The sequence below is a fragment of the Madurella fahalii genome (assembly GCF_045866475.1).
Source record: "Madurella fahalii IFM 68171 DNA, scaffold_4, whole genome shotgun sequence".
Taxonomy (NCBI): domain Eukaryota; kingdom Fungi; phylum Ascomycota; class Sordariomycetes; order Sordariales; genus Madurella; species Madurella fahalii.
Genome location: NW_027263974.1, coordinates 1,674,411 through 1,696,211, shown reverse-complemented (window position 1 = coordinate 1,696,211; position 21,801 = coordinate 1,674,411). Strand labels below are relative to the sequence as shown.

The following is a 21,801-nucleotide window of genomic DNA, read 5'->3' as shown; positions in this document are numbered from 1 at the left end:
ACATGTCCCGGACGCTTCTATGATCTACTTGAACCTCGCAGATCAGCAGGCTATCGCCGACTACCGGCACGGGTAGATTTTGGAGATCTTCTCGGCCTTCAAATCTTGGTTCTCGTCCAGGTCTCCCGTCCCAAGATACGGTCACCATGGTGTACTGCGGGAAGCCCTCCAAGGGTTGCCAGATGTGCCGGATGCGGCGTATCAAAGTATGTAAAACGGCCGTTGCATTTCACCTCCAGACACATTATTGACAATACTGCTCAAGTGCGACGAAACCAAGCCGACATGCAACAAATGCGCCAAAGCCAGACGGCAGTGTCCAGGCTACAAGGACGAGTTCGACCTCGTCCTGCGCAACGAGAACCAAGCGGCCAAGCGGCGGGCACTGAAATCCAGCAGTAAAAAGTCCTCCTCGAGAATCTCCTCCCAGTCAGGATCAAGATTAGCGTCCAAGTCAGGGTCCATTTCCACTACCACCGGCGCTAGGACCGCTCTCCCCACCCCGGACCCGACTCCCAGCCCTCCCAGAGTCACCGGCAACATCGTCAAGTTCAAATCCCCCTTTGAACAAGCCCTCATCCCGGTCATCCCCCTCCCCACCGAGCAGGTAGCATCATGCCATTTCATCTCCAACTTTGTGCTGCTGCCCCAGCAGGGCAACACGCGTGGAGGTTTCATGGACTGGCTGCCTCCCTTGTTGACGGACACCGCCGCCGTCTCTTCCTCCTCCGCCGCCGTTTCTGCCGTCAGCCACAGTAGTAACAGCGCGGGGGAGGGAAGCCATCTTCGGCACGCCTTCAATGCCTGTGCGCTGGCATCGCTCTCGAATCGCGTTGCCGGCGGCGGTGGTGGTGGGAGAGAAGAACTCGGGCGGATGGCGTTTGCAGAGTACAACAAGGCGCTGAGGGCCACACAGGCGGCTCTGAGGGATGGGAGGGACGGGAGATGGAAAAGTGATGGCGTTTTGGCGGCGGTGTTGTTGTTGGGCATGTTTGAGGTTAGTTTGTCGGAATTTTTTTTTTTTTTTTTTCTTTTCTTTTCTTTCTTTCATGATTATGGACCCCCCTTGATGTTTGGAGTCGTTCTGAAGGCGTCTCTTCCCGTTGGAGGAAGAATTAGTTTGTTATGGGAGACAGGCGGCAGCTAACCTAGAGTTGAATCCCTAGAATATCACGGCCAAGCAGCTCGGCGATTCGGCCTGGGGGTCGCATATCGAAGGCGCGATACAGCTCGCCAAGGCTCGCGGGAGGGACCAACTGCGTACCAAGGTCGGGGTTCAGTTATTTATTGCCGTTAGGACGCAACTTGTAAGAGAAGCTCACCCAGTCTTCCTCTCGGTTGTTGGGCAATCGGACGACCACTTACTGACCTGACTTTATAGATCATTCACACCCTCACCTCGGCCACCTCGCCGGAAATGGGTGTAGATTGGTGGCTCCTTGACGCCGTTGTCGACTCGACCGCCGCGGAGTGCCAACGCCTCAATCTCCTGACCGCCGAGTTACGCGCCGAGGTGACCCGCGTCATGGCCGGGGTCACCCGCACCCCCGACAATGTCAAGCGCATACAGGATCTAATGTCCCGCACGCAGGCCGTCGACGACGAAATTACCGCCTGGATGCGCTCCCTCCCCGAGCCGTGGCAATTCAAGACGCTATGCTGGCAGACACACAACGATATCCTCCCCCGAGGCGGCAGCGACTATTCCAAGGCAGAGGTGTTTCCCGGCCGGGTGGATGTGTACAATGACTTTTGGATTGCGGCCGTGTGGAACATGGTGCGGACAACGAGACTGATCCTCATGTCCATCAAAGTACGCTGTATTGCCTTCGTTCGGTCCCCTGTGGATTATCGAACAACACCTGAATATGCGACAGCCGCGAGGTTGTGTGTCGATACGATTTCGGATATATTGGCATCTGTGCCGTACCATCTGGGGTGGCATGCCAAGAGAAAGGAATTGTTTGCGGGACGGGAGCCATTATGGAGTTTTGCATGCGGTAAGGAGGAGGGTGTGAAAGGGCTATCTGGATACTTCTTGACCTGGCCGTTGGCGTGTTGCATGTCGCAGGATTATGTGACAGACGCACGTACGTTCCTCTTAAAGCCCTTACCTGTACCACACGCGATGGACAAGAAAACTAACAGTTGTCTGTCCAGAACGAGTCTACATCAAAGGCAGACTCAAGTACATCGGCGACAGCCTTGGCATAAAATACTCACATATCCTGTCACAAGTAAGCTTCCGTTTATGCCTACCTGGCAGCTTCTCAACATCTCTCTGACACAGGCACCGCAGCTCCAAGTCCGCCTCCCGTCAATGCTCATCCGCCGCGACGGGTTGCTGGCCAACCCCTACCCGATGGCACACGACTTTGAGAAGCTCCTCTCGTCAGCCAGGCGGGCGCCTCCGGTCTCGGGAGGGTCCACGGTGAACCCCCTATTGGAGAGGGAGGCTATGCAGCGGCAGCAGTTTGAACAGGGCCGGGGTGAGTTGTTAGCGAAGGCAACAGGGGCAGCCGGGGAGGAAGTGCGGTATGTGGCGCAGAAGTGGCTCTCTGTGTGATTTCTAGGGGAAGTGGTTTTGTAATCTTCGATGTGCGCATGGAAGGAGTATGGGCGCTGAAGGAGGCTTGAAGTTGGATACCCTGATTACAATGATAATTTACCATGAGCCCATAACTGATCTTGGCCAAGAGCTAGAAGAGAGCAGCGTAGAGATGATGCCGTTCCCGATATCTTCTAGAGCGCTTCCATGCCCGGCCATGCGTGAACCGGTCCAACCGCCAGCTTATCACGACTCCGTTGACTTGTGTCGTCCATGACCATGCCTACTCATTGATTAGTGCTCTTACAGCTCCTAAGCTCTCTCACCAAGCGAAGCATACCTCTTCCGTTTCGCCTTCTCGTCGCTGGTAGTGCCTAAACTCCATGCCTTGACGACCCAGCTCTGCGTCGCATCTAGGTACGACTCATTTCCGACGTCTTGAACGTTGACACGCACGCCGTCTCGCGAAAAGACGACGTTGTTGTCGCCCATCTGCTTTCGTGCCTGGGCCTGTATCTTATACAGCGACACGTATATCTGGTAGCAGACCCAAGCCAGAACGCTCAGGAAGACGAGCGTGACGAACAGTGGCAGGAGTTGCCTGTGGGAGACATTAGCATGCTTTAGGAAAGAAGAAAACGGCGTAGATAGGGCAAACTTTATTGTCGAGGGCGACGACGAGCTCTTTTCTTTGCCCCAAACCATGGTTGTTGTCCAAGATTAGAATTGGATCTTGTGTTTGCCAGTGAGGCCTAGCAGTCCGAGGCGATGTTTTGTTATCACAGGCGACAAGGCAGCAAGCCGGTAATTGAGTATCCCTTTAGCTTTAAAAAAGAAGCACAGCGCAGATCAGGTCAATCCCCAGCGATGCTGCTTATCAAACGCTATCAGATGAATCGCCGCTGGGGTCGCGAGGGGCCGTTGGACTACGCAAGCCCGATGCAACTTGCGAGTTGTCACAACTTGACATCAGTCAGCTGTACTTATCGCGCAGGGCGAGAGGGTGTGATAGAGGGTGTGATAGAGGGTGTGATCGACGGTGGCCTCCAGACCAAGGCCATTGGGGCTGGGCTCCCTGCATTGTGCAAAGCTGCTTAGCGGCAGCACGATGCAATGGTTTCCGCTCGCAAGGCGCACGTCAGTGGCCTGCTTTGTTGCACAGCCCAATAACCCCGCCTGTGGCGCTAGCCCTAACTACGCGTTCAGGCCGCTGGAGTACGCGGCAGCCACCCACGCCTTGGCATATAAGATATGTACCCGTGAGTAGGGAGCGTCATGCTATTTTATATGCATATTATTGACGTATCGAATAACCGATGCGGTGGATCACCGCGATTCACGTGCCAGCTGATCGGTTCCAGGCTGCTGGTCGAAATCTCCCACAAAATTCCCCATGGTCCAAGCTTCCACTGTGTGAGCCGAAGTCATGGTCAAAGCACCCCTGTATCTCGGCGCCGCATCCCACCAAACTTAACTGGTAAACCCTCGCTGATTGAGGCCAGTCTGTCATCCCGCAGAGCAGCCCCTCGCCAAGTGTCATCAACGTTGGGTGAGCCAGCTCCAACCCTGGAAACTTTCAATTCGAAAGCTTGCTCCACCACCCGCCACCTTGCACCTCCTAGGTTATAACATCCGACCGCTGCCCCCCATCTCTCCGTCTCCCGATCGCGCGCGCCGCAACACATCAATAATCTATCGGCTACCGTCCCTCGTGTCGAGGCTGCATTGCCCACACATCGTCTCTAGCACAGACACGCGCTGCAGCATCACACGGCCAGGCGCCTCCCAACCATGTCTGCTCCCCACGAGGGCTACGGCCAGTATCCGCCCCAACAACCCGGCGAGCAGCCTCCGTACCCCGACCAAGGTTACTCGGCCACTCCTCCGCCCCCGGCTGGCGGCGCACATCCCGTCCCGGACCATGGTAGGAAAAAGAAAAGGGCATATGCCGCCGGCGCCTTCGACGTCGCCCAGGGGGGTAATGCGGCTATAGGTGGCCAGATGCAGGGAGGAGGCCAGTTTGGAGCTCTCCCACCCCCTATCCGGGAGTACGGGGGGTACCCGCAGCCGGAAGCCCAACCCGTCCCATACGGAGCTCAGCCGCAGCAGCCGTATGGCATGGGGCAGCCCGGCGCTGCAGGTGCATACCAAGCCCCGGAGCCGTACTACCCCTCAGCAGGAGCTCCTCCGGCCCCCGGAGGTGTCGCCGGCCTTACCACTGGGGTCGGGGCCATGAACCTCGGGCCTGGCGCGCAGCAACAACCCCAGCAATTTCCTCCCCAGCCTCGGCCTGGACCCCTAAATCAGCTCTATCCGACAGATCTCCTCACTCAGCCCTTCAACGTTTCTGAGCTGGATCTGCCGCCGCCACCTATCATCCTACCTCCGAATGTAAGTCGGCTTTGGCCGCTGGGTTTAGTTGTAGTCGTACTAACCTGCCGTGATAGAGCAGCGTCACTCCGTCCCCGGATGCTAATTGCCTGCCGAAGTACGTGCGGTCGACCTTGAACGCCGTTCCCACGACCCATTCGCTGCTTAAGAAGAGCAAGCTGCCTTTTGCGCTTGTCATTCAACCCTACGCGGCCCTTCACGATCTGGACGATCCCGTCCCCATTGTCCAAGACCAAGTCATATCGCGGTGCCGGAGATGCAGATCCTACATCAACCCCTTTGTAGCTTTCCTCGACCATGGCCATCGGTGGCGTTGCAACATGTGCAACCTCACCAACGACGTGCCCCAGGCCTTCGACTGGGACGCTGCCGCGCAGAAGAGTGTTGATCGGTGGCAGCGGCACGAGCTGAACCATGCTGTTGTCGAGTTCGTCGCCCCGCAGGAGTACATGGTGCGCCCGCCTCAGCCGCTCGTCTACCTTTTCCTATTTGACGTCAGTTATGCTGCCGTGTCAACTGGCCTCCTCGCTACCAGCGCCCGCACCATTCTAGACAGTCTTAACAGGATACCGAATGCTGATCGGCGCACCCGGCTTGGCTTCATCGCCGTTGACTCGAGCTTGCACTATTTCTCGGTCCCCAAGGACACCGACGAGAACGGCGAGACCAACATGCTTGTCGTTAGCGACTTGGACGAGCCGTTCCTTCCGGTCCCTCAGGAATTGCTCGTTCCGCTCACAGAGTGCCGCAACAGCATCGAGAACTTCCTGACTAAGCTTCCGGAGATGTTTGCCAACAATCAAAGCAACGGCTCGTGCATGGGCTCCGCCCTCAGAGCTGGTCACAAACTCATCGCGCCTCTCGGCGGCAAGCTCGTGGTTGTCAGTGCGTCCCTGCCCAACGTGGGTTACGGAAAGCTCGAGATGCGCGAGGACAAGAAGTTGCTGGGTACTTCCAAAGAGAGCAGCTTGCTTCAGACGGCCAACAGTTTCTACAAGAGCTTCGCCGTGGAGTGTTCCAAAAACCAGGTATCGATCGACATGTTCCTCTTCTCGTCTCAGTACCAGGATGTGGCGTCCCTGAGCAACTTGCCGAGATACACAGGCGGCCAGACCTGGTTCTATCCTGGATGGAATGCGGGCCGCGCCGAGGATGCTATCAAGTTTGCTTCCGAGTTCAGCGACTACCTCTCCTCCGAGATTGGCTTGGAGGCCGTTCTCCGTGTCAGAGCCACCACGGGCCTACGCATGAGCACATTCTACGGCAACTTCTTCAACCGGAGCTCTGACTTGTGTGCCTTTCCTGCATTCCCGCGCGACCAATGCTATGTGGTCGAAGTGGCCATCGATGAGAACATGTCCAAGAATGTGGTCTGCATGCAGACGGCTGTGCTGCACACGACGTGCAATGGCGAGCGCCGCATCCGCGTCATGACGCTCGCTCTACCGACGACAACCAACCTCGCAGATGTCTACGCGTCAGCCGACCAGTGTGCCATTACAACATATTACTCCCACAAAGCCGTGGAGAGAGCGCTCAGCAACGGCTTGGACTCGGCCAGGGACCTGCTGCAGAGCAAGGTTACCGAGCTACTGCAGACGTTCAGAAAGGAACTGGCGGGCGGCAGCATGGGCGGCGGTCTGCAGTTCCCCTCCAACCTCCGTGGTCTTCCGGCTCTCTTCCTGGGTCTGACAAAGCACGTGGGCCTGAGGAAGTCGGCGCAGATCCCATCTGATCTCCGATCTGCGGCCCTCTGCCTGCTGTCGACCCTACCCCTACCCCTCTTGATGCAGTACATCTACCCCCGGCTGTACTCTCTTCACGACATGCCCGACAACGCCGGCGTCCCGGATCCCGAGACGAGCCAAATCGTGCTACCGCCTCCGCTGAACCTGTCCACCGAACGGTTCGTGCCGTACGGCCTCTATCTCATCGACGACGGCCAGACGCAGTTCCTCTGGATTGGCCGCGATGCTGTCCCGCAACTGCTCGTCGACGTGTTTGGGGTAGCGGAGCGGACGCAGCTGCACGTGGGCAAGGCGTCATTGCCGGAACTTGACAACGATTTCAACGAGCGGGTGCGGGCAGTGATCCAGAAGAGCCGCGACCACAAGTCACGGGGGGTGGGGAGCATTACCGTCCCCCATCTGTACATTGTCCGTGAGGATGGCGAGCCGAGCCTCAAGCTGTGGGCCCAGACGCTCCTCGTTGAGGACCGGGCGGATCAGGGCATGAGCTACCAGCAATGGATGGGCACGCTGAGGGAAAAGGTGAGTACACGGAACGGTTGATAACTCGGACTGGGTGGAGTGCGATGCTGATTTCCCCCGTGCAGGTTGTTCAATAATGAAGCCTTGCGATGGCATCATCAGATGTATGCCCTCTGTTTTTGAAGGGTAATGCTTGCGGCGAATAGATTCATGTTGAGCAAAACGTCTGGAAAGGAGAGCAGCGGAATTACACGTGCTAGCCAATATTACACGTCGGCAGCTACCAGCCATCTTGCTGACAAATTGCCAGCCGGTATCAATCGATATCATCATTTAGCTTGTCTTGGTGTTTTTATTCTACTACGCACACCGTAAGATACCGACGTTAAAATGCAACCGGTTTCGCTGTACTACGGAAAGGGTGAGGCGAGACCTCAACACCGCGACCCACGAGCCCGTTGACAGGAAGGGCTCGTTTTCGGGAAGCTAAGCTCCTTCCCTGGCTCACATCGGATGTATCCACGCTCGTAAAACAACAGTCATCATTGTGAAGCGAGCCTCCGGTTACTACTATTGGTTTGTGCCGTCATCACGCCTCTTCGTCTCGGGTCCGGCCTCGTGGAGTCAAAATGATCATCTGTCAGCCTTATTAGGAGCAGCTTCGACGGTCGTGCACTCGGCCGGCCGGCCGGGCGACAAGCGAGAGAAACACGGCCTTTCCGGAGGGTCCCGGCTATCCCTCTGATTTGCACGAAGCGCTCAGCCCGGTTCATATGTCTCCAACAGAAGTCGGTGTTGTTGCCGCTTTGGCGCCCAGAATAGCACCCCAATCCTGAGTGGCCCCACCGGGCCGCCATTTCTGGCCTCTACGATCACCGTCATGCATGAACTCTTGGGGCTCTTCGGTTGCTCTGCTTCCCAACATCCGATGCAGGTTCAGGGTTTAATCAATTCTGCACACGGCGGCTTGGTGGTGTCTCGGGCAGATTGTCAGTGATGAATGGAGCAGCAGGCGGGCTTGCACTGCCCCCTTCCCCCCCAAATCCCAGGGGCAGCGAGCGCAACGCTCGTATTTACTTGCTGCAATTGGTTGTTTGGGTTGATAATGACGAGAACCGCCCTGTGTTCCCGTTCGTTCCCAGGCCGTGAAACGGCCCATGGGGTTGGCCCTTGAAACAGTGGCCTCGGCTGGTCAACCATTGGCGAAACATGGAGGCTTTTGAGACACGCGCCGAGAACGGAAAGAGACCCACCCCCTCCCCTGCGCCGCTGCAGGTTGGGAAAGTTGGGTCTCGGGCGCCTAATTTTGAGCTGGCTGGTTTGGTGTGTATCATGCAGACAGGTCACCCCCCATGGAATCTTGTGTATCCTGGGACGCTATATACGGATTCGGTAGGGCGGATGCAGTGTGATGGGCTTTTCATGGGCGCGAGGAGGGGTGCAGAGGAGCCATGATGACAATGTGCCTCGCAGCGGACAGAGCGTAGAACATCAAGATTGTCCTCTTGTTATGGGACGTTCCCTAAGCGCCAAGGGTTAACGAGCCGACCCCGTCCGTCCCTCCCCCCCCCCCCGCCACTGACAGACGAGATATGGCGGGCGTCCGAGGGAGTTCGAAGTCCTTTGGTTCTGTGCATTTAGACCCCAACACCCTCTGCGCCTGGGTCGAGATATCGGCCTCGGGAAGTACTGTAGGAGGTGCTTTTGTTTCCATGAACAGAACATGTCCATCGAAAGCGGGCCCGGGGCTGCCTCCGCTGTGACCCGGCGTTTGAAGCCAGCCGGATGACTGAGCGATGGAGTCGCAATCAAGCCTTCGAGGAAGGCCTGGCCTTGGTGGAATGGGCAACGACCAACAGAATTGGGCAGCCCACGGACCACTGAGATGCCCACTGCAGTGACAGCGCCCACCCAGCAGCGACAGCTTGAACCACCCAACACCCTCTTGACCCCACCCACAATCCCTGTTCCCTGTCGCTCCAAGTCCGGCAGGCCTGAAGAGGAGGGACCAGACCCAGCCATCAGGTCGGTGGCCGGCTGTCGAGCTCTGATCTCTCATTAATCAGTACTTCTCTGGTCTCCCTTCTCCCCATTGACGAGTTTGAATCTCTCTGCTCGCGCACCCGTCAAGGCATTCGTGGTATCGACGCAGGAAACACTCTGCTCGACGCAGCTTGAAGGCCGAGCCAAGACGTTTGGCTCCCCCCCCCGCCATTCACTCCTATCGCAGAAGCGGGGCAATCTATCGTGCCTCCATCGTCGCGAGATACCTCCGTCCCCTCCCTTCCCTCTCGTTTCCACCAGCTTGTCAGCGGTCCTGTCTTTGTCGAAGCTTCCACGCTGCATTAGAAGCCGAGCAAGGTACGTACGATTGTGTGTGCTTGTGCGCATTTCATCCAAACTTGGCCCCTGCCCCTTCTCCCGGGTAGATCATTCAGGCACACACTGGCAACTACCATCACCGGACGACGCCAAGCTCTCAAAGCTGGAGTGCGTTGAGCTTTGGGGCCGCGTCCGCAACTCCTTGGTCAGGGGATCCAAGCGAAGCGTCTGATCGCCCAGATCCACGGACCACGACTCGTCCGTGAGCATCCTCTACGGTTCCTCCCTTCGAGTGCTCGCCCGACAGCCGCTTCTAGAAGCACACTGACCGGGAATACCCGTCTCGATGCCCAACAGCTGTCCGCAACTCCCGCCGTGCCCGCGCTCCCCCCCCCCCCCTGGGACGTGCACCACTGTACCTGACGCCTGATCGCCGCCTTCTAGCACACTTCGTGGCTGTGGTGCTCGCATCGTCCCGTCTGGCCGATGTGTCTCGGCGGTGGCCTCCCTACATCTGGGTCCCGGGTGCTCGAAAGCGCTGCCACTTTGAGCGACCAGCGATCACCCGCAATCGGATCCTCCACCGCCCATTATTCCGTGGCTTTAGTTGTTGGCTCTTGTTATATTTTCACCTAGCTAACTCGCAATTATTGTTTCGTAACAGACAAAAACCTTGACCCCAACCCCTAGCGCCACCAGTCGTCGAACAAAGAACACCAGCTTCCTACACGGCTCCGTTTCGGTCAGCTAAGCGCGGAAAGCGATAGCCTACTTCACCTTTACAAGGAGAACATCAGACTCAGGAACAACGGGGGACCTGCCTGAACCAGCGCCTCTAAAAAATCCAGGTCTTATCTTGCCGATTGACCGCTATACGTCCCTCTCTCAACCTGAGTGCTTGCGGGAGAACTGCGCCACGATTACTTTTAGAGAGAGCTTGGCCGGCATTGATAGCGATACTACCTAGACGCCGGTTACCCCCTCGTTTGCTGGCATTGTCCAGCTGTCTGATCCGGAGGGAGTCACGCGAGCTCGAGAGACCTTGAGCAAACATGAGCAACGCACAGAACCGGGGCGGAGCCCGAAAGATTTCCTTCAACGTGAGCGAGCAGTATGATATCCAAGATGTCGTTGGTGAGGGCGCATATGGAGTCGTTTGGTAAGTCTAGTTGTGGGCCGTACAGGCTCCCGAGCCTGCGAGGGTCTGACCGTGGGAAACAGCTCCGCGGTCCATAAGCCTTCCGGGCAAAAAGTCGCTATCAAGAAGATCACGCCGTTTGACCACTCCATGTTCTGCTTGCGGACACTGCGCGAGATGAAGCTGCTGCGGTACTTCAACCATGAGAACATCATCTCCATTCTCGACATTCAGAAGCCCCGGAGCTACGAGACGTTCAACGAGGTTTACCTCATCCAGGTATGGCGACCTCGAAAGACCCTTGCGCCTACTCCGGCCACTGACGCTAAGGAAACCAGGAACTCATGGAAACAGACATGCATCGCGTCATCCGTACACAGGAGCTCTCGGACGATCACTGCCAGTACTTCATCTACCAGACGCTGCGTGCCCTAAAGGCGATGCACTCGGCCAATGTGCTCCACAGAGACTTGAAGCCCTCCAACCTGCTTCTCAACGCTAATTGCGACCTGAAGGTGTGCGACTTTGGTCTGGCGCGGTCGGCGGCGTCTCAGGAGGACAACTCTGGTTTCATGACCGAATACGTCGCCACCCGTTGGTACCGTGCTCCGGAGATCATGTTGACCTTTAAGGAGTACACCAAGGCCATCGATGTCTGGTCGGTGGGCTGCATTCTTGCAGAGATGCTCAGCGGCAAGCCTCTGTTCCCTGGCAAGGATTGTACGTATCAATTGTCCCCCTCATACCCCCCAGACTTCGACTGACCCTTGTTTGCCTACAAGACCATCACCAGCTCACGCTGATCCTGGACGTTCTCGGTACGCCCACGATGGAGGACTACTACGGCATCAAGTCACGCAGGGCTCGCGAGTACATCCGCTCGCTCCCATTCAAGAAGAAGGTGCCGTTCCGGACGCTCTTCCCCAACACGTCAGACCTCGCTCTAGACCTGTTAGAAAAGCTGCTCGCCTTCAACCCGGTCAAGCGCATCACGGTCGAGGAGGCGCTCAAGCACCCGTACCTGGAGCCGTACCACGACCCGGAGGACGAGCCGACGGCCCCACCCATCCCCGAGGAGTTCTTTGACTTTGACAAGCACAAGGATAACCTCAGCAAGGAGCAGCTGAAGCAGCTGATTTACCAGGAAATCATGAGGTAGAGCTTCGGCTTTGGGCTTTGAGTGTGGAATTTGGTGATGTGGTTGGATAGATGGATATTAGAGAGCAAGCCAAAGGGGGTGAGGGGGAGGCAGGTTTGGAGGTTATTGATCAGTGGAGCGATGGTCGGAGTGAGAAAGCGTTTCTCTTTTATATGTTTCCTTTTGAGTAGCGGGGAAATGCCGGGACATGGAAAGGGGAGAAAGAAGAGTTAACTACATGCCTGGCTAGCCGAATGGGATATGTATGGATGCCTTTCCGTATTAGACATCTATCCGGGTACGGCCATGACCTCCGGGGTTATGTGGCTGACTGGGTCGGCGGATTAAATGGGGTATTGTCATCTGATGAGTATTTCGTCTCGCATTGCTATTATATATATTTTGCCGCTCTTGCATGCTCTGAGAGTGACGGATAGTAACACTGCTTTGAGCAGTTAAAGTAGCATATAGCCGTAAAGATAGCTCCAGTATGTTCTACCGGTCGCGGATGACTCGCTGTAAGTTTACAGAGTAGTGTAAACAACCAAGCAGAATGTGTTAGGAAGTCGGCAATCACGGACACCTAGTACGGTCCCTACCTAGGTGCCTTGGGCAGTCTCGATGTTTAACAGACTTCACATCTTGGAAGCTTAACGGGGCCACCAGTCTCCGGCAATTTGTTTCAACTCTGTGTTTACATGTCATGAAACTGATCAATGCTCCCATACTCGGGGCTTCTGTTTGGATGAGTGGTGTAACTATCTCGTCTCCCACCATGACTCTCTTGGGTATCTCCAGATTCCTCTCCCTGGCCGGTTACCGTCTCTCCTCATCCTGTATGGATCCTTTCCCCTTCACCTTTCCTTCTTCTTCACGGCAAGTTTCAGCCGTCGGCCATTATGAAAGGGAGGGCAGTGAACCTAGCGCAATACATTCCTTTCGTTCCCGCCCCTTTCCTTTTCGCCATGCTCTGCTGTGCTGTGCTGTGCCGTCCTATTTCATTCCGTCGTTTCGTTTTCGCCGTCGGTATATTTTCCCTAAACCGAGCCAAAAGACAACATGATTTGACCCTCGCTGCGTAGTACAACAAAAACGCCACCCCCGCGCCCCTTCCATGATAGGAAAGAAAAAAAAAAAAAAATAAGAAATAGCCTAGCCAGATCCAAAACAAGTTTCACTTTCAGTCCTTCAATTCCTCGAGACGAAAGGTTACCTAGGCACCAATAACCCACACCTCGACACCTAGCACGTCAAACTTCTCGCCTTCGTCGCTCAGCGGCTCGTTGCCAAACGTCTGGCTCATGGCGCTCACGCCCTTTTCTAGCCCGTCGTCTAGCCACAGGCCAAACTTGCCGTCGCCGGCGCCGAGGCTAAGAAAGTGGGCCTCGCAGAGCATGTAGTAGTCGTTCACACCCGAGTAGGGGAAGGCCTTGAAGCGGATGGATGAGGGCTGGTTGGATGACGAGCGGGATGATAGTTTCTCGGCGGCGATGGTGGTTGACCGCGCGGTGCTGCCGTCATGGTCGTCGATGGAGGACGGGGGAGGGGGCAAAGGCGCAAGGACCGACGCGCGCCAGAGGAAGCATTCGCCTGTCCCAAAGTATTTGGGTGCTGGGTGGGGATGGTCCGAGAGGTAGGCGCCAAAGAGCTGCGCGAGACCGGCCAGACAACGTTAGCAAAACGGCTCCAACTGAAAGAAAAAAAAAAAAAAAAAAAAAAAAAGGGGGGGGGGGGGGGGAGCAGAAGGGAACCGGACGGCTTACCCCTCCTTCGCAATCCTTCACGCACAACACAAACCCGACCCTCTTGCCCTGGTACCGCGCGCACTTGTCGTACAGCGTCGCCAGGCTCGCGCCGTCCTGCTCGAGACTGTACACCAGGTTCCACTCGTCCACGATGCTCAGCCGCGCCGGGATCATGATACGTATCTCCTCGGCGATGGCCGCCGTGAGCAGCCGCGCGCCGGGTCTGGTGTCGTCGGAGAACCCGACCAGCTGCAGCGGTTCCAGGGGCGGCGGACGCATGGGCGAGGCGGTGCGGTGCGTGTGTGGAGGCGTGTAGACGCCGTCGATGCCGTCGCCGTCGGGCTGGAATGACTTGGCGCGCGGTAGGTTTGGCGATGTTGCGGTCGACGGCGGCGGTTCGGTAGAGAAGCGACGCATCAAGCCGCCCCAGAAGCTCGATACCGAGGATGTGAGGAGAGTGGATGAGCTCGGGGAAGACGGACCGCCCGGCGGGGTGATGGCGCCGGAAGAGGACGCGGGCGACGATGAATACTCGGGGGAGAGCCGCGAGCGGAGGTGTTGTTTGTGGGTGGAGGTAAAGTAGCTCATGGTTGGTTTCTCGGCGTTCGGGAGAGGGAAGACTCGGATCAGGGACCCTTGTTTGGCGGATGCTCCGATGGGGAGGATCGGCAGGCGCTGCTAACTAATGTTAGAAATGGCTGGGGAATAAAGACACCCATCAATGTGGATGCCGGCAACGACAAGTCGAAGTTGACCGGTGTTTCCAGGGCGGGGATTGCCATGAATCGGCGTTGGTTGGCTGTTGAGGGTGGTTGTGGTGTTCAATGTTTGGTCCTTAACAGCTGCGATGACATAGCGCTAGGCCCAAGACAAGTGTTGCGTCAACGCAAGCTCGCATACAACGGGCATATAACTACTGGTGGCACACTGTGGGCTGATGCCAAGCTGGTGCCTGGTCCACGTAGCCGCAACAGGTAGATACCTGGCACCCAACGGAATGCGACGGCCCAGGCCTCAGAAGCCTGGGACGTTAGGTAACCCTTAGGTAACTGGTGGAACCGTCCAGGTACCTCTACTTTCGGATATGCAATTACCGAATGTGGCTGGCGGGAAACGATTGGCGTAAACCAGTTGACATGCCCGAAGCATGAACATCCGTTCCTCGCTGCTTGGATGTTCCAGACCACTGCGAGGAATCACCGCCAAGAGACTGGGCGCACCGGTTCATCATCTCACGTGCTGGATATCTGTCATGCAATGCGACTATGGAGCAGGCTAAAGAGAGTTTCATTCGAGATCCTTGCTGAAGCGGGTGATGCCCTGCCATACGCCCTGTGGGCTGGGCTGCTCAGCGCAGACCTCTGCCTCATATCCGAACTGGTCCATCAGATAATCACGGGTTGTCGGCCCAATGGTGGCAATAAACGTGCTGCGGTCCGGCCGCTTTGGCTTGGCCTTGCCGCTGCCCTCGTCAAGGAGACCCATGACGCTCAGCATGCTGTCGCACCCGCTGGGCGAGAACACGACGACCCATCTGCGCGGCCGGTCTGCGGTCTCTTCGAGGCGCCGCGCAAAGTCATCCTTGAAAGTCATCATTTCCCCGGTGCCGTACACGACCACTTCGTCCACCCGCCAGCCCGCCTGGGTCAGCACCTTGGGAATAATGTCCCGCCGCTTGTCGCCCACGAGGAAGAGCAATGGCGGCTTAGACGGGCGGTCCTTGTACCACTCTCCGTAGTGCTCGAGGATGAAGGGCGCCAGCTTCTCACCGATTCCCGTGTGCTCGCCAAAAACCTGTGGAGGGGGCTGTTGAAGGACAGCCTTCAGGGCACGCGTGGTTGCCGGCCCGACACTGTAGAAGGGCACGTCCTGGAGATGAGGCCATCCTTCCACACCTGCAGTTTGCTCACCTTAGCTATTTCGTTTCCGCCGCGAGACTGGAGTCTCACCTCTCCCTTCCTCAACCAGCTTGGTGAAGGCTTCGACGGCACGCTGGGATGTGAAAATCAAGCCGCCGTATGATTTGCCCTCGGCCGTGCCTATTGACTTGTTCCGGAGCAGGTTCCGCACTTTGGCCATGCCTTCCTCGAGGAAGGTGTGCTCCAGCACCGGAACAAAAGACGGTTCGAAGTCGAAGCCATTGGCAGGGTCTGAAAACAGTTCCTCATAAGAATCGCCAGGACTAGACTTCGTCTTGAGCAACAGGACAGGCGTTTTGGGGGCCATTGTCGGCCTGTTTAAGTCGCTGTATAGAGACCGGACGGACGGGAAGACAGGGGAGAGTTGACTGTGCCCCGCAGAAGCTTCGGCGTTCTGGATTTGTAAAGTCCATCCCACCCATCATTTATCGATAAGAGATACAGTGAAGATATGCTCCGCTCTACACCTGTTCGTCGCTGTTTGACCTCGGAATTCACCTGGAAATTCCCGGTGCCAGCTGCCACAAATCTCTTGTCGCGATTGAATGGTTTCCGCGCCGCGAAATCCACCATTAAGTTGCACTCTCCGTTCATCAAGACGCTTCTGACCATTTCAAAATGGCGGACGACACAGTAGAACCCCAGGCGACGAACGCGCCGGCCGCAGACAACACCGCTGGCGCCACAACCACCTCAGAACCGCCAAAAAAGTTTCCCAAGGGTGTGGTCCTCGGCAAGGACGGGAAACCGTAAGACTCAAAGACAAAGTCACAACAGCTTCGCTAACCGCAAACTAATTCTTCTGCCTCCAGTTGCCGCTCCTGCACGTCTTTCGCAGCTTGGGCCTCCCAAACCAAGTCCTCCCTCAAAGCTTCCTCGCAAGCCCCTTCCACAACCCCCAAAGACTGCCCCCCTGACGTCGAGCAGCTCGGCCGCAGCACCTGGACCCTTTTGCATTCGATCGCGGCGACGTACCCGCCCGCACCGACGCCGAGGGAGCAGTCTGACCTCAAAAGCTTCATGCGCCTGTTCTCGAAGCTGTACCCGTGCTGGGTGTGCGCCGAGGATTTTCAGCGGTACATGGACAAGCAGGAAATCAAGGCGGGGAGTAGGGACGAGTTGGGGAATTGGCTGTGCGAGGCGCACAATGAGGTGAATAGGAAGCTGGGGAAGCCCGTGTTTGATTGTCGGCTGTGGCAGGAAAGGTGGAGGACTGGTTGGAAAGACGGGAGTTGTGATTGATTGATCGATCCATGAATGGCGCATTGGGATGTTGTACGTTGTGCTATGGGATGGGCTGTACAAATACCAGCTGACTGGCTGGATAGGCGGGCATTAGACCGGAGTTCTTGGTTGGCGTGTTACTCTCTTCTCCCCTCTCTGATTGGCATGGGCGGCTCATCATCTCATCTCAGTTTTTCAGCATTGGCGACGGACAAGCGATAGAATTCGGAGTTCAATTCGAAACTGCAAGGTCTCTTCCCATGGTGCAAGGCAATAGTCGGCGGTTCTTGGCAGCGGTTGCGCCCGAGCCCGGTTTTGGTCCCGGCTGGCCCGGCCCCCTCAACGGCGCCGAGTGGGCCGACAGCCGGAGCCTCGATTACATCACTCCAGCGTAATTGCGAATAATCGAACCACGAATGCTTGCAAATCTCCGAGCCAATTCTGCCTGCCCGCTTTCGGCACGGCTCGGATCTACGAGTATACGACGATGTGTTGTCATGGTTGCACCGTCTGCGGGACAGCGGGCCCTATTCAATGGCATGATTGTGTTCCGCCATCGCACCTCTGCCGTGCCATGCCATCACTCAGCTACTTGCACCACCACAACCTTGGTTTGCAGTGAACTCCACCCATTTCCCGGCTTGCTGTCCAAGAACCGTGTCTCGAAGAAGCTTTGCCATTCCCTTTTAAGCACCTCTCTCTCAGCGACGTCTGTCAGTCGGATTTGCTCCCTATGGCGCGTATGCCAGACAATCCCCCGATGTCTGTTAGTATCAGAACGCAGGGGCTCCAGAAGCCCATCACCGTGGCTGAATATCTGTTTGCGAGATTATATGAAGTTGGCATCCGCTCCGTCCATGGCCTCCCGGGAGACTTCAACCTGGTCGCCCTAGACTACGTCTCGAAGGCAGGCCTGAAATGGGTGGGCAGCGTCAACGAGCTCAATGCAGGTTAGTGCTGCGTTCCCATGGCGGTTTCAGCAGTGGGCTCACCAGGACAACGACAGCCTATGCCGCCGACGGTTATGCCCGGGTCAAGGGCATCTCCGCCCTCGTCACCACTTTTGGTGTTGGGGAGCTGTCGGCCATGAACGGCGTCGCCGGCGCCTTCTCTGAGCACGTCCCAGTCGTGCACATTGTCGGCTGCCCGTCGACCATCTCGCAACGAAACGGCATGTTGCTGCATCACACGCTCGGCAACGGCGACTTCAATGTCTTTGCCAACATGAGCTCGCAGATCTCATGCGACACCGCCCGGCTGAACAAGCCAGCTGAGATCGCCGACCAGATTGACCACGCCTTGCGTAAGTGCTGGATCCGCAGTCGGCCCGTGTACATCATGCTGCCGACCGACATGGTCGAGAAGAAGATCGAAGGCGCTCGCCTCGACCAGCCCATCGACCTGAGTGAGCCCAAGAACGAGCCCGAGCGCGAGGACTACGTTGTGGATGTCGTGCTGCGCTACCTGCACGCAGCCAAGAACCCCGTCATTCTGGTGGATGCGTGTGCCATCCGGCATAGGCTCCTTCCCGAGGTGCGGGACCTGGTCGAGAAGACCAAGCTGCCCGTATTTGTGACGCCCATGGGCAAGGGTGCCATCGACGAGAGCTGGCCAACGTACGGCGGCGTGTATGCGGGGAGCGGATCCCAGCCTCAAGTCTCGGAGCGCGTAGAGGCGTCTGACCTAGTGCTCTCGATCGGCTCGCTCAAGAGCGACTTCAACACGTCGGGCTTCTCGTACCGCACCTCGCAGCTCAACACGATCGATTTCCACTCGACTCACTGCGTGGTGCGCTATTCCGAGTACCCCGGCGTGACGATGCGCGGTGTGATCCGCAAGATGATTGAGCGTGTCGACCCGAGCAAGCTAGCTCAGTTGCCGCCGCCGACCAAGGCTGCCGACGACGTGGCGGAGAATAGAGGCAGCTCCGGGACAATCACGCAGGCGTTCTTCTGGCCCCGCATTGGAGATTACCTGAAAGAGAATGACATTGTGGTCACCGAGACGGGCACCTCAAACTTCGGCATATGGGACACCAAGTTCCCCCCTGGAGTGACGGGCGTCACGCAGATTCTCTGGGGCAGCATCGGCTGGTCGGTGGGTGCGGCCCAGGGCGCTGCGCTGGCTGCCAAGGACATGGGCGTGGACCGCCGAACCGTGTTGTTTGTTGGAGACGGCTCGTTCCAGCTCACCGCTCAGGAGGTGTCGACCATGATTCGGCATAATCTCAAGGTTACCATGTATGTGTCACTCCCCCGCTGTTTCACTCGTCCCTTCCCTGGTTGGACTCACATGTAGGGTAGTTTCCTCATCTACAACGAGGGCTTCACCATCGAGCGGTTCATCCACGGCATGGAGGCTGAGTACAATAACATCTCACGCTGGAACTACACAGAAGTCCCGACGGTGTTCGGCGCGTCTGACAAGCAGGTCCGCAAGTGTGTAGTCAAAACTAGAGACCAACTCGAGAAGTTGTTGACGGACAAAGACTTCAACGACGCTGGTGGGCTGCAGTTTGTCGAACTGTGGATACCCAAGGAGGATGCGCCGAGGGCGCTCAAAATTACGACCGAGGTAGCTGCCAGGAATAATGCGAGGATTGAGTGAGGTTCCTGGATAGGGGCTTTAAAACGGATGAGAGATTCTTCGGTGTGCTTGCTCCTCGACCTAGAATGATATAGTTACGAGGGTGAAAATGTAAGCCCGGTATTTTTTATGGACTGTGCATCTCTGCGAACATATATAAAACGTTTCCTCATGCTCTTCTGTTTAGGGTGAGAAAAGGGGTTGAGAAAAAGGGGCTGTGACCACGTGACTAGGATGCTGTCATGACCGAGCGCCAATCTCTCCAAGAAACGACGGGTCCCCCATCTTCAAGCCGAGGACAACACAGCCTGCAAAGTTCTGAGCATAACAATTGCCAGCGTTCCAAAAACGGCATCCGCTATTGATATTTTTCTACGCTCTGCTAAGCGCGATTTTTGAACACCTGCCAAGCCACGGCAAAACCTTGTGCAAGGACAACAATGACGAAGGGGAAGAGGAAAACGGCGCCAACGGGCGCGGCCGCGCAGCAGTCCAAGAAGAAAAAGGCATGTTTAGACGGGTTTCCTTCTGGAAGTCATTTTGACGAGGCGCCCCATGCCCCTTGTCCTCGTGAACCTGTGCCGCGTCAAGCATGAGGTGACGCTAATAGACCCGTTTACGTACATTATGCATCGGATATTGACTAACCAAGGACAACAGACAGGAAATTCTGGCAAATGGAGGACGCCGCATCACCAAGCTAAGGCGGCTCTGCAGCAGGAGCCGGGCGTGCAGCAGGGCGAGGCGGGCATCTGGGTCACCTGCGCCAGGCACCAGGAGTCGAAGGCGGCTAGGGAAATTGGGGTGCTATTTGCCGAGGTGTGATTCTCTTTTCTGTTGCTGGGAGTCTACGGACTACTGGACATACCTGCTAACCAAGGTGGGGAGGGATTATCAGTATGCCGAGAAAATGTACGGCATCAAGGAGGTGCATGACGCTGCTGACGAGGGAGACGCGGAAGATGATATTGAAGCGGCCATCCAAAAGGAGGTGGCAGCTCTGAACTCGAAGGGGGCAGGAACGGGCACCGACGCAGCCGGCGGCCACAGCCTGACGCCCGTCAAGATGAACGTCGACTGCCTGCTGTTTGTCAAGACCAAACCGCCCATCGACCCCGTGGCCTTCGTGCGGCGGATATGCGAGGACGCGAGGACGTGCGCTGATTCCGGCCAGATGAGGTGCCGTTATGTGAACCGGCTTACTCCGGTGACGGCGACGGGTAAGGCGACCGAGCAAGGTCTCATAGAGGTTGCCAAGGAGGTGCTTGGCCCTTTCTTTGACCTAAGCGGGAAACGATCGGGTGCCGGGACTTCCGACCAGGTCGCGGAAGCGAATAGCGGACAGCATACTGCTGACAGTGCGGCCGATCCGAAGGCCCAGGAAACTGGCGAAGACAAGCGGCCTGCTTCGGTAGCAAAGGGCAAAGCGTTTACAGTGAGTATTGTTTGTCGTCTTTCATTTTTTTTTTTTTTTTTTTTTTTTTTTTGAGTCCCGGTACTGAAACAACATGGCAGTTTGCTATCCGGCCGAGCATCCGAAACCACAGCAACCTGAAGAGAGATGTAGTCATCAACTCGATTGCGGCGCTTGTCAACGATGACCGCCACAAAGTCAACCTGACATCACCTGACAAGGTGATACTAGTTGACATCTATCAGGTACCGACAGAAACCCGGACACCGATCGAGTATTCGCGGCTGCTAACCCTGCTGCAGGCGGTATGCGGGATGAGCGTCGTTGACGGCGACTGGGAGGCGCTCAAACGATTCAACCTCACGGAATTGTATGGCCAAGCAAAAGCAGGCCAAGCAAAAGCAGGCCAAGCAAAAGCAACTCAGTAGTGACACGTAGAGCAGAACATGGAGGTTTAGTAAATCCCCATGCAAGACCCTGGTGGGCATTTTGCGTGATGGCGGTTGGTAGGGGACCGAGGCGCAGCTGCAGGGGTCGGGCACTAAGCCCTATTCCAGATAAATTTGACGAGTTGAGCCCGCACGGTCCTCGAGATAGGCGTGTTTGACCACGGTGGGGTCGCCTTCAGAACACGCTAGCGTGGGTTCTTAGGTCCCGGCCACGCGGGACTGGCTCCGCATCACCAAGCCCTTGCTTAGTCTCTGACTTCACACGACTCAGGAAATGCTAGGCTAAGTGCCAATCATAAGGCCGGAGCGAGACTATTCATGGCATGTGATTGCCGTGTCTCATTGCCGAGCAGAGTGTTCAGCACACTCAGCCCTTGTTGCCGAGGTCTCGAGCACCGCAGGCCGCGATGGTTTCTCATGCTCATACTCCGTAAAACGCAGCTTCCACAGCTGCTTCAGAACTAGCGTACCTACGGTACGGTTGCGTAATCTTACTCCAGATGTGCAGCTAACGTTTTGGAGAGGCAGACGGGCCGATGGCTGCCAGACCCCTTCTTTCGGTGGCTTGCATGAGGACGAAAGTTCTGTTTCCGGGATTTTCGCTTAACGCTGGCCAATCACCAAACTCCCGGCTCGCTTGACGCCGGGGTCCTCGCTTCCATTCGAGAACTTCGATGACCTCTTTCAATGGGGACGACCAACAAACCAACAGCCTCG

General features: G+C 56.7%; 9 protein-coding genes across 9 annotated transcripts; 6 read left to right on the top strand and 3 right to left on the bottom strand.

Annotated features, from left to right (window-relative positions):
- Nucleotides 1-146: 146 nt before the first annotated feature.
- Nucleotides 147-2,566, top strand: MFIFM68171_07492 (Negative acting factor; the record flags this gene model as incomplete). The annotated part of the gene is made up of 6 exons (XM_071062912.1): nucleotides 147-206; nucleotides 266-997; nucleotides 1,167-1,307; nucleotides 1,382-2,090; nucleotides 2,161-2,237; nucleotides 2,291-2,566. 6 exons carry the CDS (start codon nucleotides 147-149, stop codon nucleotides 2,564-2,566), a joined length of 1,995 nt encoding a protein of 664 aa, XP_070919013.1.
- Nucleotides 2,567-2,860: 294 nt separating this feature from the next.
- Nucleotides 2,861-3,253, bottom strand: MFIFM68171_07491 (uncharacterized protein; the record flags this gene model as incomplete). The annotated part of the gene is made up of 2 exons (XM_071062911.1): nucleotides 2,861-3,149; nucleotides 3,207-3,253. 2 exons carry the CDS (start codon nucleotides 3,251-3,253, stop codon nucleotides 2,861-2,863), a joined length of 336 nt encoding a protein of 111 aa, XP_070919012.1.
- Nucleotides 3,254-4,339: 1,086 nt separating this feature from the next.
- SEC24 (COPII subunit) lies at nucleotides 4,340-7,230 on the top strand (the record flags this gene model as incomplete). Its single annotated transcript, XM_071062910.1, has 2 exons — nucleotides 4,340-4,939; nucleotides 4,996-7,230. The coding sequence occupies 2 exons, from the start codon at nucleotides 4,340-4,342 to the stop codon at nucleotides 7,228-7,230; spliced, it is 2,835 nt and encodes a 944-aa protein (XP_070919011.1).
- A 3,293-nt stretch (nucleotides 7,231-10,523) lies between these two features.
- Nucleotides 10,524-11,768, top strand: tmk1 (mitogen activated protein kinase; the record flags this gene model as incomplete). The annotated part of the gene is made up of 4 exons (XM_071062909.1): nucleotides 10,524-10,630; nucleotides 10,693-10,888; nucleotides 10,948-11,329; nucleotides 11,392-11,768. The coding sequence occupies 4 exons, from the start codon at nucleotides 10,524-10,526 to the stop codon at nucleotides 11,766-11,768; spliced, it is 1,062 nt and encodes a 353-aa protein (XP_070919010.1).
- Nucleotides 11,769-12,960: 1,192 nt separating this feature from the next.
- Nucleotides 12,961-14,080, bottom strand: OXR1 (oxidation resistance protein 1; the record flags this gene model as incomplete). Its single annotated transcript, XM_071062908.1, has 2 exons — nucleotides 12,961-13,395; nucleotides 13,511-14,080. The coding sequence occupies 2 exons, from the start codon at nucleotides 14,078-14,080 to the stop codon at nucleotides 12,961-12,963; spliced, it is 1,005 nt and encodes a 334-aa protein (XP_070919009.1).
- Nucleotides 14,081-14,779: 699 nt separating this feature from the next.
- HEM4 (uroporphyrinogen-III synthase) lies at nucleotides 14,780-15,718 on the bottom strand (the record flags this gene model as incomplete). Its single annotated transcript, XM_071062907.1, has 2 exons — nucleotides 14,780-15,387; nucleotides 15,442-15,718. The coding sequence occupies 2 exons, from the start codon at nucleotides 15,716-15,718 to the stop codon at nucleotides 14,780-14,782; spliced, it is 885 nt and encodes a 294-aa protein (XP_070919008.1).
- Nucleotides 15,719-16,029: 311 nt separating this feature from the next.
- Nucleotides 16,030-16,653, top strand: ERV1 (Flavin-linked sulfhydryl oxidase of the mitochondrial IMS; the record flags this gene model as incomplete). Its single annotated transcript, XM_071062906.1, has 2 exons — nucleotides 16,030-16,160; nucleotides 16,224-16,653. 2 exons carry the CDS (start codon nucleotides 16,030-16,032, stop codon nucleotides 16,651-16,653), a joined length of 561 nt encoding a protein of 186 aa, XP_070919007.1.
- Nucleotides 16,654-17,368: 715 nt separating this feature from the next.
- On the top strand, nucleotides 17,369-19,242 carry MFIFM68171_07485 (uncharacterized protein; the record flags this gene model as incomplete). The annotated part of the gene is made up of 3 exons (XM_071062905.1): nucleotides 17,369-17,585; nucleotides 17,642-18,875; nucleotides 18,939-19,242. 3 exons carry the CDS (start codon nucleotides 17,369-17,371, stop codon nucleotides 19,240-19,242), a joined length of 1,755 nt encoding a protein of 584 aa, XP_070919006.1.
- Nucleotides 19,243-19,661: 419 nt separating this feature from the next.
- MFIFM68171_07484 (uncharacterized protein) lies at nucleotides 19,662-21,063 on the top strand (the record flags this gene model as incomplete). Its single annotated transcript, XM_071062904.1, has 5 exons — nucleotides 19,662-19,727; nucleotides 19,882-20,040; nucleotides 20,120-20,656; nucleotides 20,737-20,880; nucleotides 20,938-21,063. 5 exons carry the CDS (start codon nucleotides 19,662-19,664, stop codon nucleotides 21,061-21,063), a joined length of 1,032 nt encoding a protein of 343 aa, XP_070919005.1.
- Nucleotides 21,064-21,801: the final 738 nt, after the last annotated feature.